General features: G+C 46.2%; 4 protein-coding genes and 2 non-coding genes across 6 annotated transcripts; 4 read left to right on the top strand and 2 right to left on the bottom strand.

Moving 5' to 3' along the window:
- Nucleotides 1-158: 158 nt before the first annotated feature.
- F4813DRAFT_154069 (uncharacterized protein) lies at nt 159-3,776 on the top strand. The gene is made up of 3 exons (XM_049238990.1): nt 159-1,345; nt 1,464-2,402; nt 2,536-3,776. The coding sequence occupies exons 1-3, from the start codon at nt 568-570 to the stop codon at nt 3,354-3,356; spliced, it is 2,538 nt and encodes an 845-aa protein (XP_049097758.1). The 5' UTR covers nt 159-567; the 3' UTR covers nt 3,357-3,776.
- A 1,042-nt stretch (nt 3,777-4,818) lies between these two features.
- F4813DRAFT_t105 lies at nt 4,819-4,890 on the top strand. Its single transcript has one exon. It is a non-coding gene; the product is annotated as a tRNA-Glu (tRNA).
- A 671-nt stretch (nt 4,891-5,561) lies between these two features.
- Nucleotides 5,562-7,210, bottom strand: F4813DRAFT_391367 (uncharacterized protein; the record flags this gene model as incomplete). Its single annotated transcript, XM_049247156.1, has 3 exons — nt 5,562-6,310; nt 6,365-7,003; nt 7,174-7,210. The coding sequence occupies 3 exons, from the start codon at nt 7,208-7,210 to the stop codon at nt 5,562-5,564; spliced, it is 1,425 nt and encodes a 474-aa protein (XP_049097757.1).
- A 1,655-nt stretch (nt 7,211-8,865) lies between these two features.
- On the top strand, nt 8,866-9,778 carry F4813DRAFT_154029 (uncharacterized protein). The gene has a single exon (XM_049238989.1). It carries the CDS (start codon nt 9,049-9,051, stop codon nt 9,745-9,747), a length of 699 nt encoding a protein of 232 aa, XP_049097756.1. The 5' UTR covers nt 8,866-9,048; the 3' UTR covers nt 9,748-9,778.
- Nucleotides 9,779-10,809: 1,031 nt separating this feature from the next.
- Nucleotides 10,810-10,899, top strand: F4813DRAFT_t106. Its single transcript has one exon. It is a non-coding gene; the product is annotated as a tRNA-Tyr (tRNA).
- Nucleotides 10,900-11,563: 664 nt separating this feature from the next.
- Nucleotides 11,564-13,814, bottom strand: F4813DRAFT_366340 (SART-1 protein). Its single transcript, XM_049244018.1, has one exon. The coding sequence runs from the start codon at nt 13,637-13,639 to the stop codon at nt 11,681-11,683; it is 1,959 nt and encodes a 652-aa protein (XP_049097755.1). The 5' UTR covers nt 13,640-13,814; the 3' UTR covers nt 11,564-11,680.
- Nucleotides 13,815-15,643: the final 1,829 nt, after the last annotated feature.

Genomic DNA, 15,643 nt, shown 5'->3' with positions numbered 1-15,643 from the left:
ACTTTGTGGAGATATCGAGATACAATAGGTACATGTAGTCTACCTAGTTCAGGGCAAACAGGTGCCTGTCAGCTGGCCGATTTCGGGAAGTTGCATGGTAGGTACCTGCAGGCGCCCTGGCAGGGCTGCCTTGCAGGTTTTCCCCGGACTGCACTTTACATAGTATGTATATTGGATCGTTAGTGGAAATCACGGCCCTGCTATTCCCTTTAGTTTGATTGGCCTTAACGGCGGAAGGTTGAGTTGGCTTCGCCCCAGCACCTGCCCAGCCGAAGGGCCTCGTTTCATAATGTGGACCGTCGAGTTGTCTGTTGATGACGACTACTTCACGCCTTCCCAGTTCATACCCATAACCTTATTTTATTCTATAAACGTGCCTTTTTGTTGACATCAATTTAACCATCATCTTACAGTACCTAACATCACTAGTCGTAGTCTATCAAATATAGCACATTTCTAGACTCGATGATGTCTACACCATTCTGTTAGTTAGCACACATTCATCAACTACCCGCGATTGATCTATTGTTCAAATAGTGATCCGTCAATACCACCCCAGCCGTCACCATGTCGGAAGAAGCATCGCCTTTGCTCTCGGCCGCGACGAAGGGAAAATCCAAGGCCCGCGAGCAGGATGATTCCGGCGAATCGACGCCGCTTCTCTCGGGTTCGACAGCAACGCCACGTTACGATGGAGAAGAAGATGAGCATCATGTAGACAATGAGGATTCGAGTCCAGCTCACCCCGTCGATGCGTCCCCCGCTTCCAGTTCGACTAAGAAGTCTAGGAGATGGGCGTCGTTTATCGCAATGTTCATACTGGCAGTGCTCATCATCGTCATCATTGTTCTCGCCTTCGTCGTTCCCCAAGCTATTCAAGAGTACGCTCAACAAGCCGCCGTTATTGAGCCTACCAACCTCTCCCTCGAATCCATTACGACGGACGGCGTTCGAGCTCGGATACAAGCCAACTTTCATCTGGATGGGTCCAGAGTTGGCAGCAATCATGTGCGAAGAGTAGGAAGGGCTGTTACATGGGTGGCAGCTCAGCTTGAAAGCGAGCAGACGAAGGTCGATGTGCGCATTCCCAAATATGACAACGTGTTACTTGGAAGCGCAATCGTCCCGCCCCTATTGATTAACTTGCGGGATGGCGACGTAACACAGTTTGACATCGTCGCGGATATACTGCCGGGCGATCCAGAAGGCATTCGCATAATCGCGAATGAATGGTTCGAAGGCAGATTAGACGAACTGCTTCTAAACGGACAGGCTGATCTCAGTCTCAAATCTGGGATCTTCCCTCTAGGGACACACGCCATCTCGGAATCGATTGTATTTGAAGGTCAATCACTCTACCGCTCCTTTGCTTCCCTCTACTTTGGGAAGAAGTCCTTATTCTAGCATATCCAGATAAAGCTAGGCATATAATTACTTAAACAATATACTAATTTTCTGAACAGCTAACAAAGTCCCTGCGATACCAAAATATAATATTACTCGTTTTAAAGTCGATGATGGCCCGATGAATGGGACAATGCTAGCCGATGTAGCACTGGCGGCGTTCAACGAGTATCCGGTCGAACTTAATATTCCCGAGCTCGCGTTTGATATTTTAGTACCCGGTTGCGCTAGTTCAGACCCCTTCATCCTAGTAGCGGAAGCGGCTACGAGCGAGGTTCACGTAGAACCACGCTCTGATGTCGTGGTCGATGTTAATGGAGTTATCCGCGAATTACCTCACTCTTTGACTCACATTTGCCCGGACTCTACTTCCTCACCTTTAGATAACATCCTTCGACAATATATGCATGGCGACCCCGCCACACTCTTCGTCCGTGGGAGTCGTCATCCCGATGGCGACACGCCGAAGTGGATTGCAGACATACTATCTAGCGTAACAGTACCTGTCTTATTTCCCGGACGTACGTTAGACGGTCTGCTTAGGAACTTCTCTTTAACCGACGTCAATTTTGCTCTACCAGATCCCAACTCCCCAGACTCCAACCCGACAGTCTCAGGAACCATTTTAGTCACCGCAAGCATTCCTTCTGATATGAACTTTGGTATAGACGTGACAAACGTCCGCGCTACGGCGGACGTGCTTTATAAGTCAAATAAAATGGGAGAACTAAATCTACGAGAATGGCAACACGCTAATTCTACTAGGGTTGAAGGCGAGGGGGACGATGGGCCTATGCTCAAAATCCAGTCCCGCGTCATCGATGCACCCCTCAACATCACCGACAGTACGGTCTTTGCCGAAGTTGTCACTGCCTTGTTGTTTGGCATGGAGACAGTTCGTCTACATGTTGACGCTTTAGTGGATATCAAAGTGCACACCACGTTAGGAAACCTTACTCTAAAGGAGGTTCCTGCGGAGGGCAAAATTCCAGTAAAACGTCCGTCTTCGCTGTCCTAATCTGTCAGTCGCTCTCAGATAGTCCGCCTAGTAGGGCGGCTCATTCTTAGAGGTGCAATTCCTTGCCCTTCCGCCAGTCCTGTATATAGTAGCATGTGCTAACTTACCCTCAGCCCTTCCCAAGGGTGCTGTTGGCAGTATTGAACCAAAGGTCGGGTCTCTCAGGATTTTGGACACGACATCAGATTCGATAACGTTGCAAGCCTTAGTTAATGTTACCAATCCGACGCCTTATACAGCTCATGTACCATATGCGAACATCCACGTCCTGAATAATGGTTCGATCATCGGGAGTGCTACAGTAGAGGACCTATATATCGACAAAGGTCCAAACTCAAATATACTTGTTACCGCAAAATGGAATCCACCAATGGGTGGCGCCCACGGTCGAAAGGTTGGGCGGGAATTAATATCACAGTACCTGTCAGGCTGGAACACGAGCATCACCGTAAAAGCACATCGAAATAGCATTCCTGGCCAACCCATCATCTGCGAAGCCTTATCGAAATTCAATATGACCCTCTCCGCTCCCAAGCTGAGTTTGCCTGGGGATACCCCTGAAGAGAGGTCTCGCTTCATTAGAGATGCTACTTTCCATGTCTTTTCATCGACGGCCACATTTACTCTTGTATCACCATTGCATTACAACACATTATATATAGATGCTGTCAACGCTACCGCGTTGTATAACCACACCGAGCCGGTAGGGCAGATTGTCTATGACTTACCGTTCTCAGCACCACCTGGCAAATCCCAAACGCCGAAACTACCAGTAACGTGGTCCCTGGACTCGGTTGGCTACGATGCTGTGAAGAAAGCGATAGGCGGAAAACTCAAGCTGGATGCATATGCTAATGTAGAGGTGCGGCTGGGGAACTGGAAGGAATCGCTTTGGTATCAAGGTAAAGGGATTGGTGCGAGTGTACAGATATGATGCTTTGACAAATTGCGGGTTGGCGTTATTAGGGAGTTGGGAAGGTTGAGGGACACACTCAAAGAGGGACAGCGTAATTGATTACTTGATTATCAAGACATGGGATGAGAATGGTATATTCAGTACATTTATATCACGTTACTGTGCTGATAATTTGCTTGGGATACCCAAAAGGATCTGGACCATTGTGTGATTTGAAGGGGTGATTTGACGTTCAGAATAATGAAGGTCTTATAGATGGATAGGAGACTATCAGTCTACCACCTATGTAGTTTTTATTCTAATATCCCGTCATCGCCATGATAAGTAAGGCCTTTAACTTCAAAAATTGGAGTTAGATGTTACCCGAGATATTTGATGACTAAGGGACTAAGGGGGTATGACATAATTTTATATATCGATCGGCCTTGAGCTTGAACTTAGAAGCTTCAACTCAATTATCTTCAACAACATCACCTAGAAATCTGAAACTGAAGACAAATATAAACATATTAAACAAACATATTAAACAACCGGTTGGGATTTAAGGCTCGAAATAACAATTGCGTTCTTTCAATTGTTTTGTATCATATCAAGACCTAAGTCCCAGCTATCTTAGGTACCTAACCTATCCATCAGCACCTCAGCTTAGTCACTCAATTAGGCATATTTGCTACTCATATTCATATTCACATACCTTACACACCTGCACCACACTATACATACACACATACATAATGCCTAAGATGCCCAAGCTCTACTCGCCCTACGGCCCGCGGCCGAAGCGCTCAGCCCAGCTCATCGTCATCTGGATAGTGATCCTGGTGTTTGCGCTGATGGTGACGTTTTACCTTACGACCAGGGAGCGCGGGGCGACGACTTCGTCGTATGCGGGTATGAGGTTGGCGGATGAGGTGGGTAAGGGGAAGGATGCGATTAGGGGACGGAAGTGGTCGAAGGTGGTGCCGTGATTGGGAGTGGGAGTGGGAGTGTTAAATCTCTGATTCTTTTTCTTTCTAGTTATTGTGGAAGTTGAATTGTGTATAACTAAGGGAACTTAGGTTTAGGATATGCTTTAGGTAACGGGAGAGCTGGGTATAAAAGTTTCTTGGGGGTGGATTTTGAGCTGCGCTGGGTGGCAGAAGAACCTAACAGCTTTGCGTTTGCTTGGACGTTTCTGCGATAAAATGAATAAGAGGGAAATAAAAGCAAGGGATATAGGAATTGATGATGTCGAGGTAATTCAATATATTAACCAAGTCATATGGGATAGCTTAAATACTTACGCCACCATCCAACCAGACATGCATTTTCACATGCAAGACCTTTTACAAGCTAAAATAGCACAGCAAACCACTACGGATCCGTACGCTAACCAGCAGCCAATAATTTGCTCACCTACGCACGCCAACTGATATAATATCTAACAAGACAGCAAAAAATCATGTAGCATTGGAAACAAAACAATGACGATCAAAAAAAGTCCGGTATAGTGTAACGGCTAACATACCTCGTTTTCACCGAGGAGCTCGGGGTTCGATTCCCCGTACCGGAGGTATTTTTTTTCTTGCATTTGTTTCATTTTCGTTTAGTTATTCGTTATTATTTTTATTTTCACTTCAGTTCAGCATCGTGTTTTTTCAGTAGACTTGTCAATTACAGCAAATGGTGGTGAATTAATTAGAAACTTGAATCTCTAACGGAAGCGCAAGCTAGCTTAAAGGCATTAACTATCTCCTAATTTGCTACAGTACAATACACAAACAGTAAAAGAGTCCTTCTGCAAGTAGCAAAGGTGCCATGTGACGTCACGTCAGTAAGCAGCAAATTATAAGCGATCAATGTTACATGCAAGTCTCTCCTCTGTCATCTGTCAACTGTCAACTGTCAACTGTCAACCGCCAACCGCCAACTGTTAATGCAAGTCTCAACCCCATGCAAGGCCATAGGTTTCAATCGCATCATCACATCATCACATCATCAACACACTCGACACTCAACACTCAACACTCCGCATTCATTTCTCTATGCATATAGCATAAGCTGCCATGTCAGGCCTCTTGTCAGAAACATCATTCCTAATCCGGACCCTTTTCAGTTACCATTAGTTAGACGCGCCCTCATCCTCACCCTCATCACATCCTCATCACCCCCCTCACTTCCGTTCTCATTCTCACTCTCACCGTCACCCTCTCCTTCGTTCTCATTCTCGCCCTTGCTCTCATACTAATAATACTCGTCCTCATCCTCAAACTCCTCCTGTCGACACATTTTTTCATGTCTCATCCATTCCATAAAGCCCATGGTTGAGGAACTGCTGCTCCAACGGGCCCATAACTCCCCGCCAAGCTCCCAATCGCTCACTGAGTCGAATTCATAATTGTCTGAGTCATACACCAGTCTGTCGTTGGGCTCGTACTCACCCTCGGACTCAGACTCGGACTCAGGCTCGGACTCGGGCTCGGGCTCAGGCTCGGGCTCAGACTCGGATTCATCCTCAGTCGGATCGCTCCACGTATGAAGTCTCATTTCTCTTGCCTGCTGTTGCCAGGCTGTGAAGGTATCCTGGTCCCAGAAAATCTGGCATTCGAGATGCTTTTCCAGATCAGAGCAAATGAAGTAGTTGCTCCTTATACCATACTGGTCCGTTTCGAGGAATTCCTTGCGAGTGGTTAGATTGATTGCTTTCGGGTCCCGCTGGAATGGGAGTTGGGCGAAGACCGTGTTCGCGTCCTCTAGAAATTCATCGAAATGCTGATATCCTTCATTCTGCCCACTTCTGTCGGACTTGAAGCTGTGGAATGAGGCATGCGGGCTGAGCTCTTTGGTATACCACTTGCCTATCTGGACCAACCCAGCTTCTATTGCAAACACCCGGGCGAGGGAACGAGTTTCTGCATTGGAGAAATGCTGCCTCTCAATATCCCTCTCCCTAACGCAACACCCGCTCCAGCCACCCTGTTCGCATTTGAGAGCTGCCAGTTCTGATTAGTACACGTTAACTCATAGGGCTATACCTTGTGACACACCTTCGAATACGCATTGCTCATAACTGTCAAACATGGCTCTTGCCGCTTGCACTTCGACTTTAGAGAAAGCCTTCCAGAATACGCGCTTCCTCTCCCCGAACGTCTCCTCATCTGAATCCTCTTGAGAGCCGTCGAAAAGATTTCTTGCCGTTTCTATCATGAAACATGCTCGCAGCTCTCGCGCATATTCCGCTGGCGTCGAGTCACCACTGGGATAGCGGTCTGGATAAGGAGTTCTGTTAAGTTTTGTCTGCATGACTATCTCCGCCGCCCGCAGGAGATCTGGTAAAGCAAAAGCCATTTCCATACTTGCATGCACCCGTTGATCGTCGTCCTTACGTGACATGTATTGCTCGATGAACCCCTCCACATTATGATGGTTGAACTTGCGGGAGGCGACGGCCATGATTCCGAGCTTTTGGACGGAAGGGGGCAGCATATAGTCGATCCGCGCGTGCGCGATAAACTGCTCGTTCGTTTGGGTTATCATTTGTGCTTTTTTGCACGTGGCTGCTGCTGCCTTGAAATCTTCCCGAGTGGCCATGTTGGCAAAGATCAAGGATATGACCTCCCTGGGAAAGCGGTCGAACAGGTTTGTTCGTTTTCCATTGCGGCCGGGGATAAAATCCAAGGCAGATTCTAATAGATGATTAGCATCGTTATATACAAGGCAGACATAGCAATAGAGACAAGAGTTGTAAGAATCAGTCCGAATGGAAGGTTATCAGAACCGTAGCAAGTCAGGACATTCTCCAAGCTTATCGAAAGGTAGATGATGAATGTGAGTAGTGAAAGAGAGAATAACTTACCGGGCAGGGGAGATCGAGGCTGCTGAGTGGCCGACATCTTGTATATTGTTTGACTTGTATGTTGTTTGACTTCAAATAGGCTATAGAGCTCGACGAGCCTAGTAGTAGGATTTAGTAATGAAGAATAGTAAGGCGAAGAAGGAGGGGATTTGCAACATAGTAAATGAAGGTTCCAAGGAATAGGTAACACGAATGGAAGAAGGCATCCGATTTGATGAATGTAGATAAGAGATAGCATAGTAGTGGGTGGTAATAGCAATAGTGATGGTAGCGACAGTATATGATAGAGTGGTAATGAAAGGGATTCTGCGATAGGGTGCAATTATGCTACTTATATAGTAGAGCCAGACATCCATGATGATGATGAGGGTAGGTGAGGGTAGGTTAAGGCGTGTCAAGGCGTGTCAAGGCGTGTCAGGGTAGGTCAGGGTAGGTCAGGGTAGGTCAGGGTAGAGATGCGGTATCAAGAGCGGCACCAATAGAGCAGAGAGATATGGATAGTGCGCAGAGCTACTCACAGGTAAGGCTGTATGAGGAAAGAAAATCCTCTATGGTGAAGACGTGTTATTGAAACGAAACCGAAAGAATATGTCGCGAAGACTTGATTAAGAACGATGTATGATCAATAACTATGATCAAGAAGAAGAACTATTAAGATGTATGATTGAGAAGACTGTATGGTCAAGAGAGATAGATGACCAGGAAAGTTGGATGGTCTGGAAAGTTGCATGTATGATCAAGACTGATGTGTGATGGAGATGTGCGATGGGGGAAGATGGGAAAAAGTGCGTTGGGGGTGGGATGTTTATATATAAAAATGTCCCGGAGCACAATCAGTAAAGGTGCAAACCTAGAGTGCACCTCATATGATTTATTAGGTACGTACGCAGGAGGATTGTTAAAATCGTGGAAGCCACACTATGTACAATCAAGTGCAAACAGGGAAGGAATTAAGTATTATTATGGTTGATTTTATTATATTAGGCTTAGCAACCGGGTCTATTTTGAAAAAATCATAATATCGGAGCCTGATTCTACGGGATTTTGCTATGGCGACCCCCGGGGCCGGCCCCGGGTGAGGTTGGGTGGCTCCGGATGGCTCCGGTTTTTTGGAAAAAAAAAATCAGCCCCGAAAACCTCTCTTCCTAAACCCCTTTTGGGCAACTCGGTTTTTGATTCAATAAAAAACAGATCAAGGAATTTTACTATTGACCAGATATTACACAATAGCTATATAGTGAATAAAAGTAAAACGTTCACGTGTAATCAAGTATTATTAAACATCCACTCCAAGTTTAAACTAATTTTCTACTATGCTTTATTAATTAAATATTAATTATCGACTAATTTATGAGGGTAGACAAAGAAGGTAAATAGCTAATTAAAAATGGGAGTTCTTATGGCGTATATCTCGAAATTAGTAATTAAACCCAAGTATTAAACAATGGAATTCTAACCCGAGAATTTTTGATATTGATCATATGGATTTAACCACGGAAGAACACCTAATCCGAATCCCAAGTAACGTAGACAAAGAGCGTCTCTGATGTTGTTTTGGTGAAAGGATCGGTAATTCGTAGGCTATTAATCGTGTCTTGACGAACAAAGCCGTTAGGCAAGAAAGAGGAATACAATGCTATTGAAGGAAATTAGAATATACCATAATACCTTCATTGTTTCCGAAAGGTCATACTAGCATATATAAGACAAATCGAGAACAACTTTACTTCTAGGTATCAACTCATCTCCAGTCGAGCTTTCTTTAGCATCATCTCTATCGAGACTTGAACGCAGTAAGTCCATCTTCGGAATTCGTTGCTCACAGCCGATCTCGTAGAATAGCTTATCAAAAATCCTCGAGGACATCTGCCCATCATGCCTCACAACAGTAAACGTCCCTCCTCTAGTTCTAAGCCGGGAGCGAGCGATGAATATCCCTCCACCATTATCTCCTCCGTTCCTCATAATGCAGCTTACACAGGTGACAACCGTGTCCCTTACAACGAGCGTATTCGATCTCTGCGTCGATCACCAAGCGGGCATAAGAACGAGACCACGCCGGACGGTAGCCTTGCTTCGGTACCACCAACGTCGGACCCAAGAGAGCCGAGACCTCCTGTCTCCCATCCTCCTCTAACGCTTTCTACGCTAGCTAACTCTACTCAGGTCACAGAAACCGCGGAAAGCCTTCGCAGCCTACGGTTGTCCCTGGCTGGATTAGAGAGCAACGGGAAGAACGACGACCGCCTCTTCGATCGTCGGGTACATGACGCGAAGGAGGCCTCAGCCAAGAAGAAGTCTATCGACACAGCCGACGAGAGGCGTCATAAGCGTACTGGTCAACCCCCCGCCCCTTTGTCTCGAAAAATTGCTGTGCCCATATCTGCTGAAATGGCTGAGGCATTAATGGATGGCCTTGACGAGCTATTTGGGAGGGGCTCGAAGAAGAGCGATGGGAAAAAGAAGGACGACGGCAAGAAGAAGCATGACGGCAAGGACAAGAAGCATCACAAGAGGGATGACAAGAAGGATGATGACCACAAATCCAGAAAAGACGGCCAGACGCAGACTTAAGCATCGAGCTTATGGATTTGCTTGTTCCAACTGTTTTTCGTGTTCATTATAGGTAAGATAGAGATGACTTAGACGCCATTTCTTACCCCTTTACCTATCATATGGACTTCGAGAGCAGGATCAACACTGCAATGATCATATGGAGATGCTTAAACACGTCAACCACGGAGATATATAGGATGTCTTGAGGTCTCACGCGTTGAACGGCACGTACAAAGTCAAGTAGGATTGGAGCCACCGTTGATCTGGCTTCCCTGAAGCGATGTTCGGCCTAAAACGTATACCCTCATGAACTCTTGAATATCCCTATGGTGTCTTGTTCCTTACCCCTTACCCCTTACCCCTTATGTTTCCTATACAGTTTCTTCCATGCATGTGCACACACATACACACACAGGCAAATCAAATTAGAAAACAAATCTTAGCATAAGTAATAAATAACAAAAAAAAAATTGTTTCTGCAAAAACATATGGCGCAAATGCTACGTGACTCTAAGCGGCTTTCTGATTTCATGCCCCTATGTTGATTTCAATGCTGTTGGTACTTGGGTACATAGATAGGCCTTGTAATCAAGATCAAGTAGCGGTTGATTAAATTGAATTAATAGGTAACAGTACGTAGGTACTTAGTACGTCTCCTGACCAGAATAAATAAATCGAAATTCAATCAACGTTAGGTAGGTAGGTACATAGGTACCTGATTCAGAATCACAGGATCACACCGAGGTAGGTTATTTTCTTCAAAGGCGGGCAGTAGGTATGTAGGTCGCCGTCAGGGTTTGTACCGTAGTACCCGGGCCGTGCGCACCTTCCTTCCTCACATCACGGATTGGAACTTGACAACCGCGCGGCGCACCGTGCACGATATCATGTACCCCCGTACCAGGTGCACTCCCCACACATAGGTAGGTACACAAATACATAGAACCTCAACCGGCCAAACTCCGGCCACAAAAAACCACACGCAGCGCATTATAAATCCCGACAGCACGCCAATTCTTCAACAGCTGTCCCTCGGGAGGAAGTCCACTTCCTCTCAGAGCAAGCATAAAACCCCACCCGCCCTTGGTGGTCTAGTTGGTTATGGCGTTCGGCTGTAATTGTGAGAACATTGTTACCGAAATGTCGCTGGTTCGATTCCGGCCCGAGGGATCCTTTCTTTTTGCACTTTTTTATTTATCAACATTTTGCAGTTTAGCAATTGCTGTTGGTCTGGTTGGGTCGAACACTGCCTGGTTTCTTTTTTTCATATTTTCGTTGTTGGCAGGGATATGTAGTGGAAGAATGTGTATGCATGTAGCCGTTTTGGTAACCACATATAATCAGGCTTGCCATGTCTTAGGTACCTAAGGTATTGTTCCTGCTTCCATACAACCACCGCAGGTCTATAGATACTTTGCTAGCACTTGTTATACACATTTTCCCTCAAGGTTTAGGCCACTTTACTTAAGCTTGAGATGTTATTCGCATATGCATTCTTTGTATTCATCAAGTGCTATTCAATCTAGACTTTTTACTGATATGTTCAACTACCTAGATATGGATATGTATCAAGTATCTAGCATTAGATATGTCTCACCATACTGCTTTATACCTAACTGCTATATTGACATGACTGGACCTACCTTGCATCTGTATTACGAGGGGCTAGATTACAATCTGCAATACAAGTATTCAGTCTATAGCATAGAATCCACGAGATTCAAACGATTTTCCAATCCAGAGTACTTTCAAGTCAGAGGAAAAAAGGGGTATAGCTTCACAATCACAATCACCGGTCACGGCACCGCGTCGCTTGAGCGCAAACATCATCGTAGCACATCATAGAACATCAGACTTGAAAAGACCAGTGTCAGCTCTGAATTACTAACTGATAAGTGTACAAGTAAGGGAATAAGCACCTTTTAACGCAGTCTGTCCGTATATAGCGCCATCACGCAAGTCGGACACCAGCCTCCTTCCGCTTCTTCGTCTGCTGTGTCATGGCTGAGCTCATGCCGACGTTCTGGCTGGCATCCAGCATGCTCTGGGACTCTCGTCGCTTCTCGTCCTCGATCTTCTTGAGTCGCTTGTCTGTCTTGCCCTTGCCGCTTCCCTTGCCGTGGAACTGGTGGCTGAGGTGCTTGAATGCCTCCTTCTGGTCGAGCGACCGCCCGTATTCGTCGTGGTACTTGAGCTCTACGTTGGGTTTATATCCTTTGTTAAAGAGGTCGACTAGCTGTCGTGATGTCTGCTGGTCGCGCATATTGTTCTGCTGCCGAGCCCACTCTTCTCTCTCTCGTACTGACATTTTGTCGAGCCTGCCGCTGTTACGATCACGCTCACGCTGGTTGCGGGCGTCTTGCTCAATCTCTGCCAATTTTCGTTTCTTCTCGGCGACGAATAGTTGATGCTGACGCTGCGTTTCGTTTAATTCAGCAGCACCAGAGTCCTTCAGGAGCTGTCGTTCTCTTAGAAGCTGCAATGTTGCGCCGATGCCAGACCCTATGGTCTTCTCTTCATCAACGCCGATGATGGCCGTCTCTGCTGGGGCTGACGTCTCGCGCTTAACTCTATCATGTTCGTCGTCCCCATCCTTCATCGGCTCGTCTTCATCAGAGTCATCCTCCATGGCTGTGACCGGAGCATCTTTAGGTGACTTCGGTTTACGAGGTTTGCGGTCCTCGATATCTTCCTTCTTTAGCCCCGAAACAAATTCGGAGATCTCATCAAGAACGAGGCCACCCTCCTGAGCACCGTTGGCGTCATTATCAACTTCTGGCGTCTGTGCTTCCTCTCGTAGTTGCCGCGCTATATCTTCGGGGCGTGTCCTCTTGCGCTTCTTTAGGGCGTCTCTTCTTTGAGCAGCCAAAGTAGCCTGGAGATCTTCGTCATCAGCGAATGTTGTGTCGTCTGTCTTACGCTTCTTGTTGACGAAACCGGCACCCGAATCTATGTCCATCGACTGATCTGGCTCTGCTGGCGGTAACGGAAAGATATCGTCCTCGTCTACTGGGCGCTGTCTTGTCGACTTCGACTTCTTCTTCTTGGGCTTCTTGATTTTGATTTCTGAAATGTCCAAGTAATCCGAAGCCGGTTTGTCCTCTGTAAAAAGATCGAGGTTGATCTTTTGTCGTTGTCCACCGTATGCTTGATTATCCAGATCATCGCTCAACACAGTATTCCCTAATCCATCTAATGTAAACTTCTTGCTTCTTTTGCCATCGATTTCCTCGTCGTACTGGGCTAGGAGGCTACGCTCGCCGTTCTCGTCGTTTGCAAGGGGATCGTATACGGGCTTCTTCTTTTTCAATTCGAGCTTCTTGTCAAGCTTCTCTCGCTCTCTAAGATTGATGTTTTCGAGCTCGTCACCTTCCTCCTCCTCTCCCAAAACGTCGGTATCCTTGAGTGTTAATATTTGCTCTTCACCATCCTCAAATAATCCGATTTCGTGTCCGACCTTGACACCAGCAAGATCCTTGGACGTGTACTTAATCGCTGCTGCTGCTTCAGCTTCGGCAGCCGCCAGTTCCTCCTCTAGCTTCCGCGCCTTTTCGATCTGCTTTTGGCGCTTCTTTTGACTGATCAACCACGACTTGGTATCAACCTCATCGTCATCAGCCTCGCCTAGCCCCTTGCCTTGTAAATTCTCGAAACGTTTTGCGGCGTCACGGGCTCTTTTGATGGCAGCAGTTTTCTCTTCACGCTTCTTCTTGGCCTCTTCAGCATCTCTGCTCTTTTTGTAGTTATCGTACGCGGCTGCTTCTCGGATCTCAAGGGTGCTTCCGACGTCTTCGTCGGGCGTGGATGTCTTTTCTTTGAACTGAGGACCGCTTGCGCCAGGAACGGGCAAAGGTTTCATGCCCAGAGAAACGCGGAGGCGATTCGTCTCCTCTATCGCTGCGGCATCCATGATGGATGGTGGTGACTTGAGCGCGCGTCGATAGCTATTTTTCGATTATCGAGAATGAAAAAATACGTGAGGCTAGGATTTTAAACGGGACGAGGTTGTCTACGGTTATTGCGATTATTGCGATTGCTTATTTGAAGTTAGGAAATTGTGATAAGGACACCGGATAAGATATCGGATTACAAAGTACAGAGCTACAGAAGTCATTGCAATTGAATACCTAACCTAAAAGACTCTTTGTCGCAACACAAAGCCGGCACTTACACTAATGCAAGTGGTCAGTGCGCGAAATCTTAGTCTGCCCCACTTTCTCATCAGCCTCTGCACAATAAATTTCAAATTTTTCTGTCTGAAATTTCTTCTTCTTTCTTTTTACACAATCACGGATCTGTGCCCGATCGTCCTCTGTTCGCTCGCGAATCCAGAGTTGATGGCCGAGGCAGCTCGAATCACATATGGAATCATCCTTCTTTTTATGATGTCAATCCAATCGACAGGTCCTAGAGTAAGGAGCATTTCTGGGAAGCCTGAGTTCGCCGTAAAGGCTGCAACTCGGTGGACTGGTCTTGCTCCAAGAGTTATATTCCACCCCTTTTTTCCGAGATCATTGATCTATGAGGTTGAGGAAAACCATAAGATATCTTACATACCATTGTCGATCTAAACCTTGGCTATTCGTTTAACTCTGCCCTTTCAAGTGCTAGCGGACGAATCGCCTTGGTCTGGAAATGTCGATATTATTAGTATTCATGTCGCGTGCTAAGTTTCGTAGAATCAAATGCCAATAACATAATCGGCTCTACCTCGGACGTGTAATGCGATTCTATGCGCTCTTTTGCTCTAGCGAAGCTGCGACGATGCGCTATGGTATTTAGAAGGTATATCGTCCGTGATGATGGGAGGTTGGAGTATTCTTGTTCGGCCTCATCGCGGGCAGACTAGTCTATAGGCCAGAGTCGATGCTGTGATTACCTACTAGGACGAGCTAAAGCTGAACCGATGGTCCTGTAATAAGTCGATATAGTAACAAGTTTAGTTGGCAAGTTGGTTAAGCGGATATTAGATGTGCATAAATAGGGCTCTTAGCTTGTTTCCAAGTTTTCAGCCACCATCAGGGTCTTATACATATGACGATTCTAACTGACAAGCCGAGGGAAGTCATAATGCCTGCATCTATGTAGAACGGCATGTCCCGTGGTCACGCTTGGGTTACGAGCTAGATAGGAATAGGTGGTGTGACGAGGTATATCACGGGTCGATATAGAAAAGTACAACGCGTACCTGACCTGTCCATGTACCTACCTAGGTTTAGGGGTATGGTCACGCATGTGATATTGAGCAAGGCTGTTTAGGTACCTACTTACATCTTATTGGTTTAATTATGGTAATATGGATGTACCTTACTAAATAGGTACTGAAATACTCTGATGTGTTTGGTTAGGTACCTATAGGTTTATTAGGTAAACAATCCATGCAGATCAAATAAATTATTGAAGTTAATATTGCTTTTTAATAACCTCATCCAATTGGACATTTTTATTAGTCTTCTGTTGTGAAGTGTCTAAGTGTCCGTACCGCAAAAAACGGTCAGCAGCTACACTGGCTCAAGTCGGCATCGCACACGTATCTTAAAAAAAGCCTTAGCATCCACCGGAGGACCTCCGAGAGCAATGGATTGTGGACTCCCTTGCAACTCCTTGCAACTCCTTCCCCTTTATTCTTCGCATTCTACTCATTCTACTCCAACTTCTAATAATGCGGGGAGCATTGTCCCCGCATGAAAGACATTTAAATGTATGGGGTTAGCATTGGCGCTGGTGTATTTTTTTTTATATATTTACTTCTATTCTAGCCTCATAGTCCGTCCCTGTTAACGCTTTAGACTATCTAGGCATCTAGGGGTCTATTACCGAATTCGTCGAAGCCGCCGATCCCGTATGCACGGTACTGACGATTCCTGGAGACATCCCCCCCCTAGAGCGGCCCGATTCTAGATCCCCCAGGTTG

The sequence above is a fragment of the Daldinia decipiens genome, assembly GCF_022478715.1.
Source record: "Daldinia decipiens strain CBS 113046 unplaced genomic scaffold F4813scaffold_27, whole genome shotgun sequence".
NCBI lineage: Eukaryota > Fungi > Ascomycota > Sordariomycetes > Xylariales > Hypoxylaceae > Daldinia > Daldinia decipiens.
Note: the sequence above shows the minus strand (reverse complement) of the source record. Positions and strands in the feature narration are given on the sequence as shown.

What these genes read in the sequence shown, in the direction of transcription:
- F4813DRAFT_154069 (XM_049238990.1), top strand. Translation starts at nt 568, where the DNA reads ATGTCGGAAGAAGCATCGCCTTTGCTCTCGGCCGCGACGAAGGGAAAA. An exon ending in GGAATCGATTGTATTTGAAG is followed by an intron (nt 1,346 to 1,463) that starts GTCAATCACTCT and finishes TTTTCTGAACAG; the next exon opens with CTAACAAAGTCCCTGCGATA. An exon ending in GGGCAAAATTCCAGTAAAAC is followed by an intron (nt 2,403 to 2,535) that starts GTCCGTCTTCGC and finishes ACTTACCCTCAG; the next exon opens with CCCTTCCCAAGGGTGCTGTT.
- F4813DRAFT_154029 (XM_049238989.1), top strand. Translation starts at nt 9,049, where the DNA reads ATGCCTCACAACAGTAAACGTCCCTCCTCTAGTTCTAAGCCGGGAGCG.
- F4813DRAFT_366340 (XM_049244018.1), bottom strand. Translation starts at nt 13,639, where the DNA reads ATGGATGCCGCAGCGATAGAGGAGACGAATCGCCTCCGCGTTTCTCTG.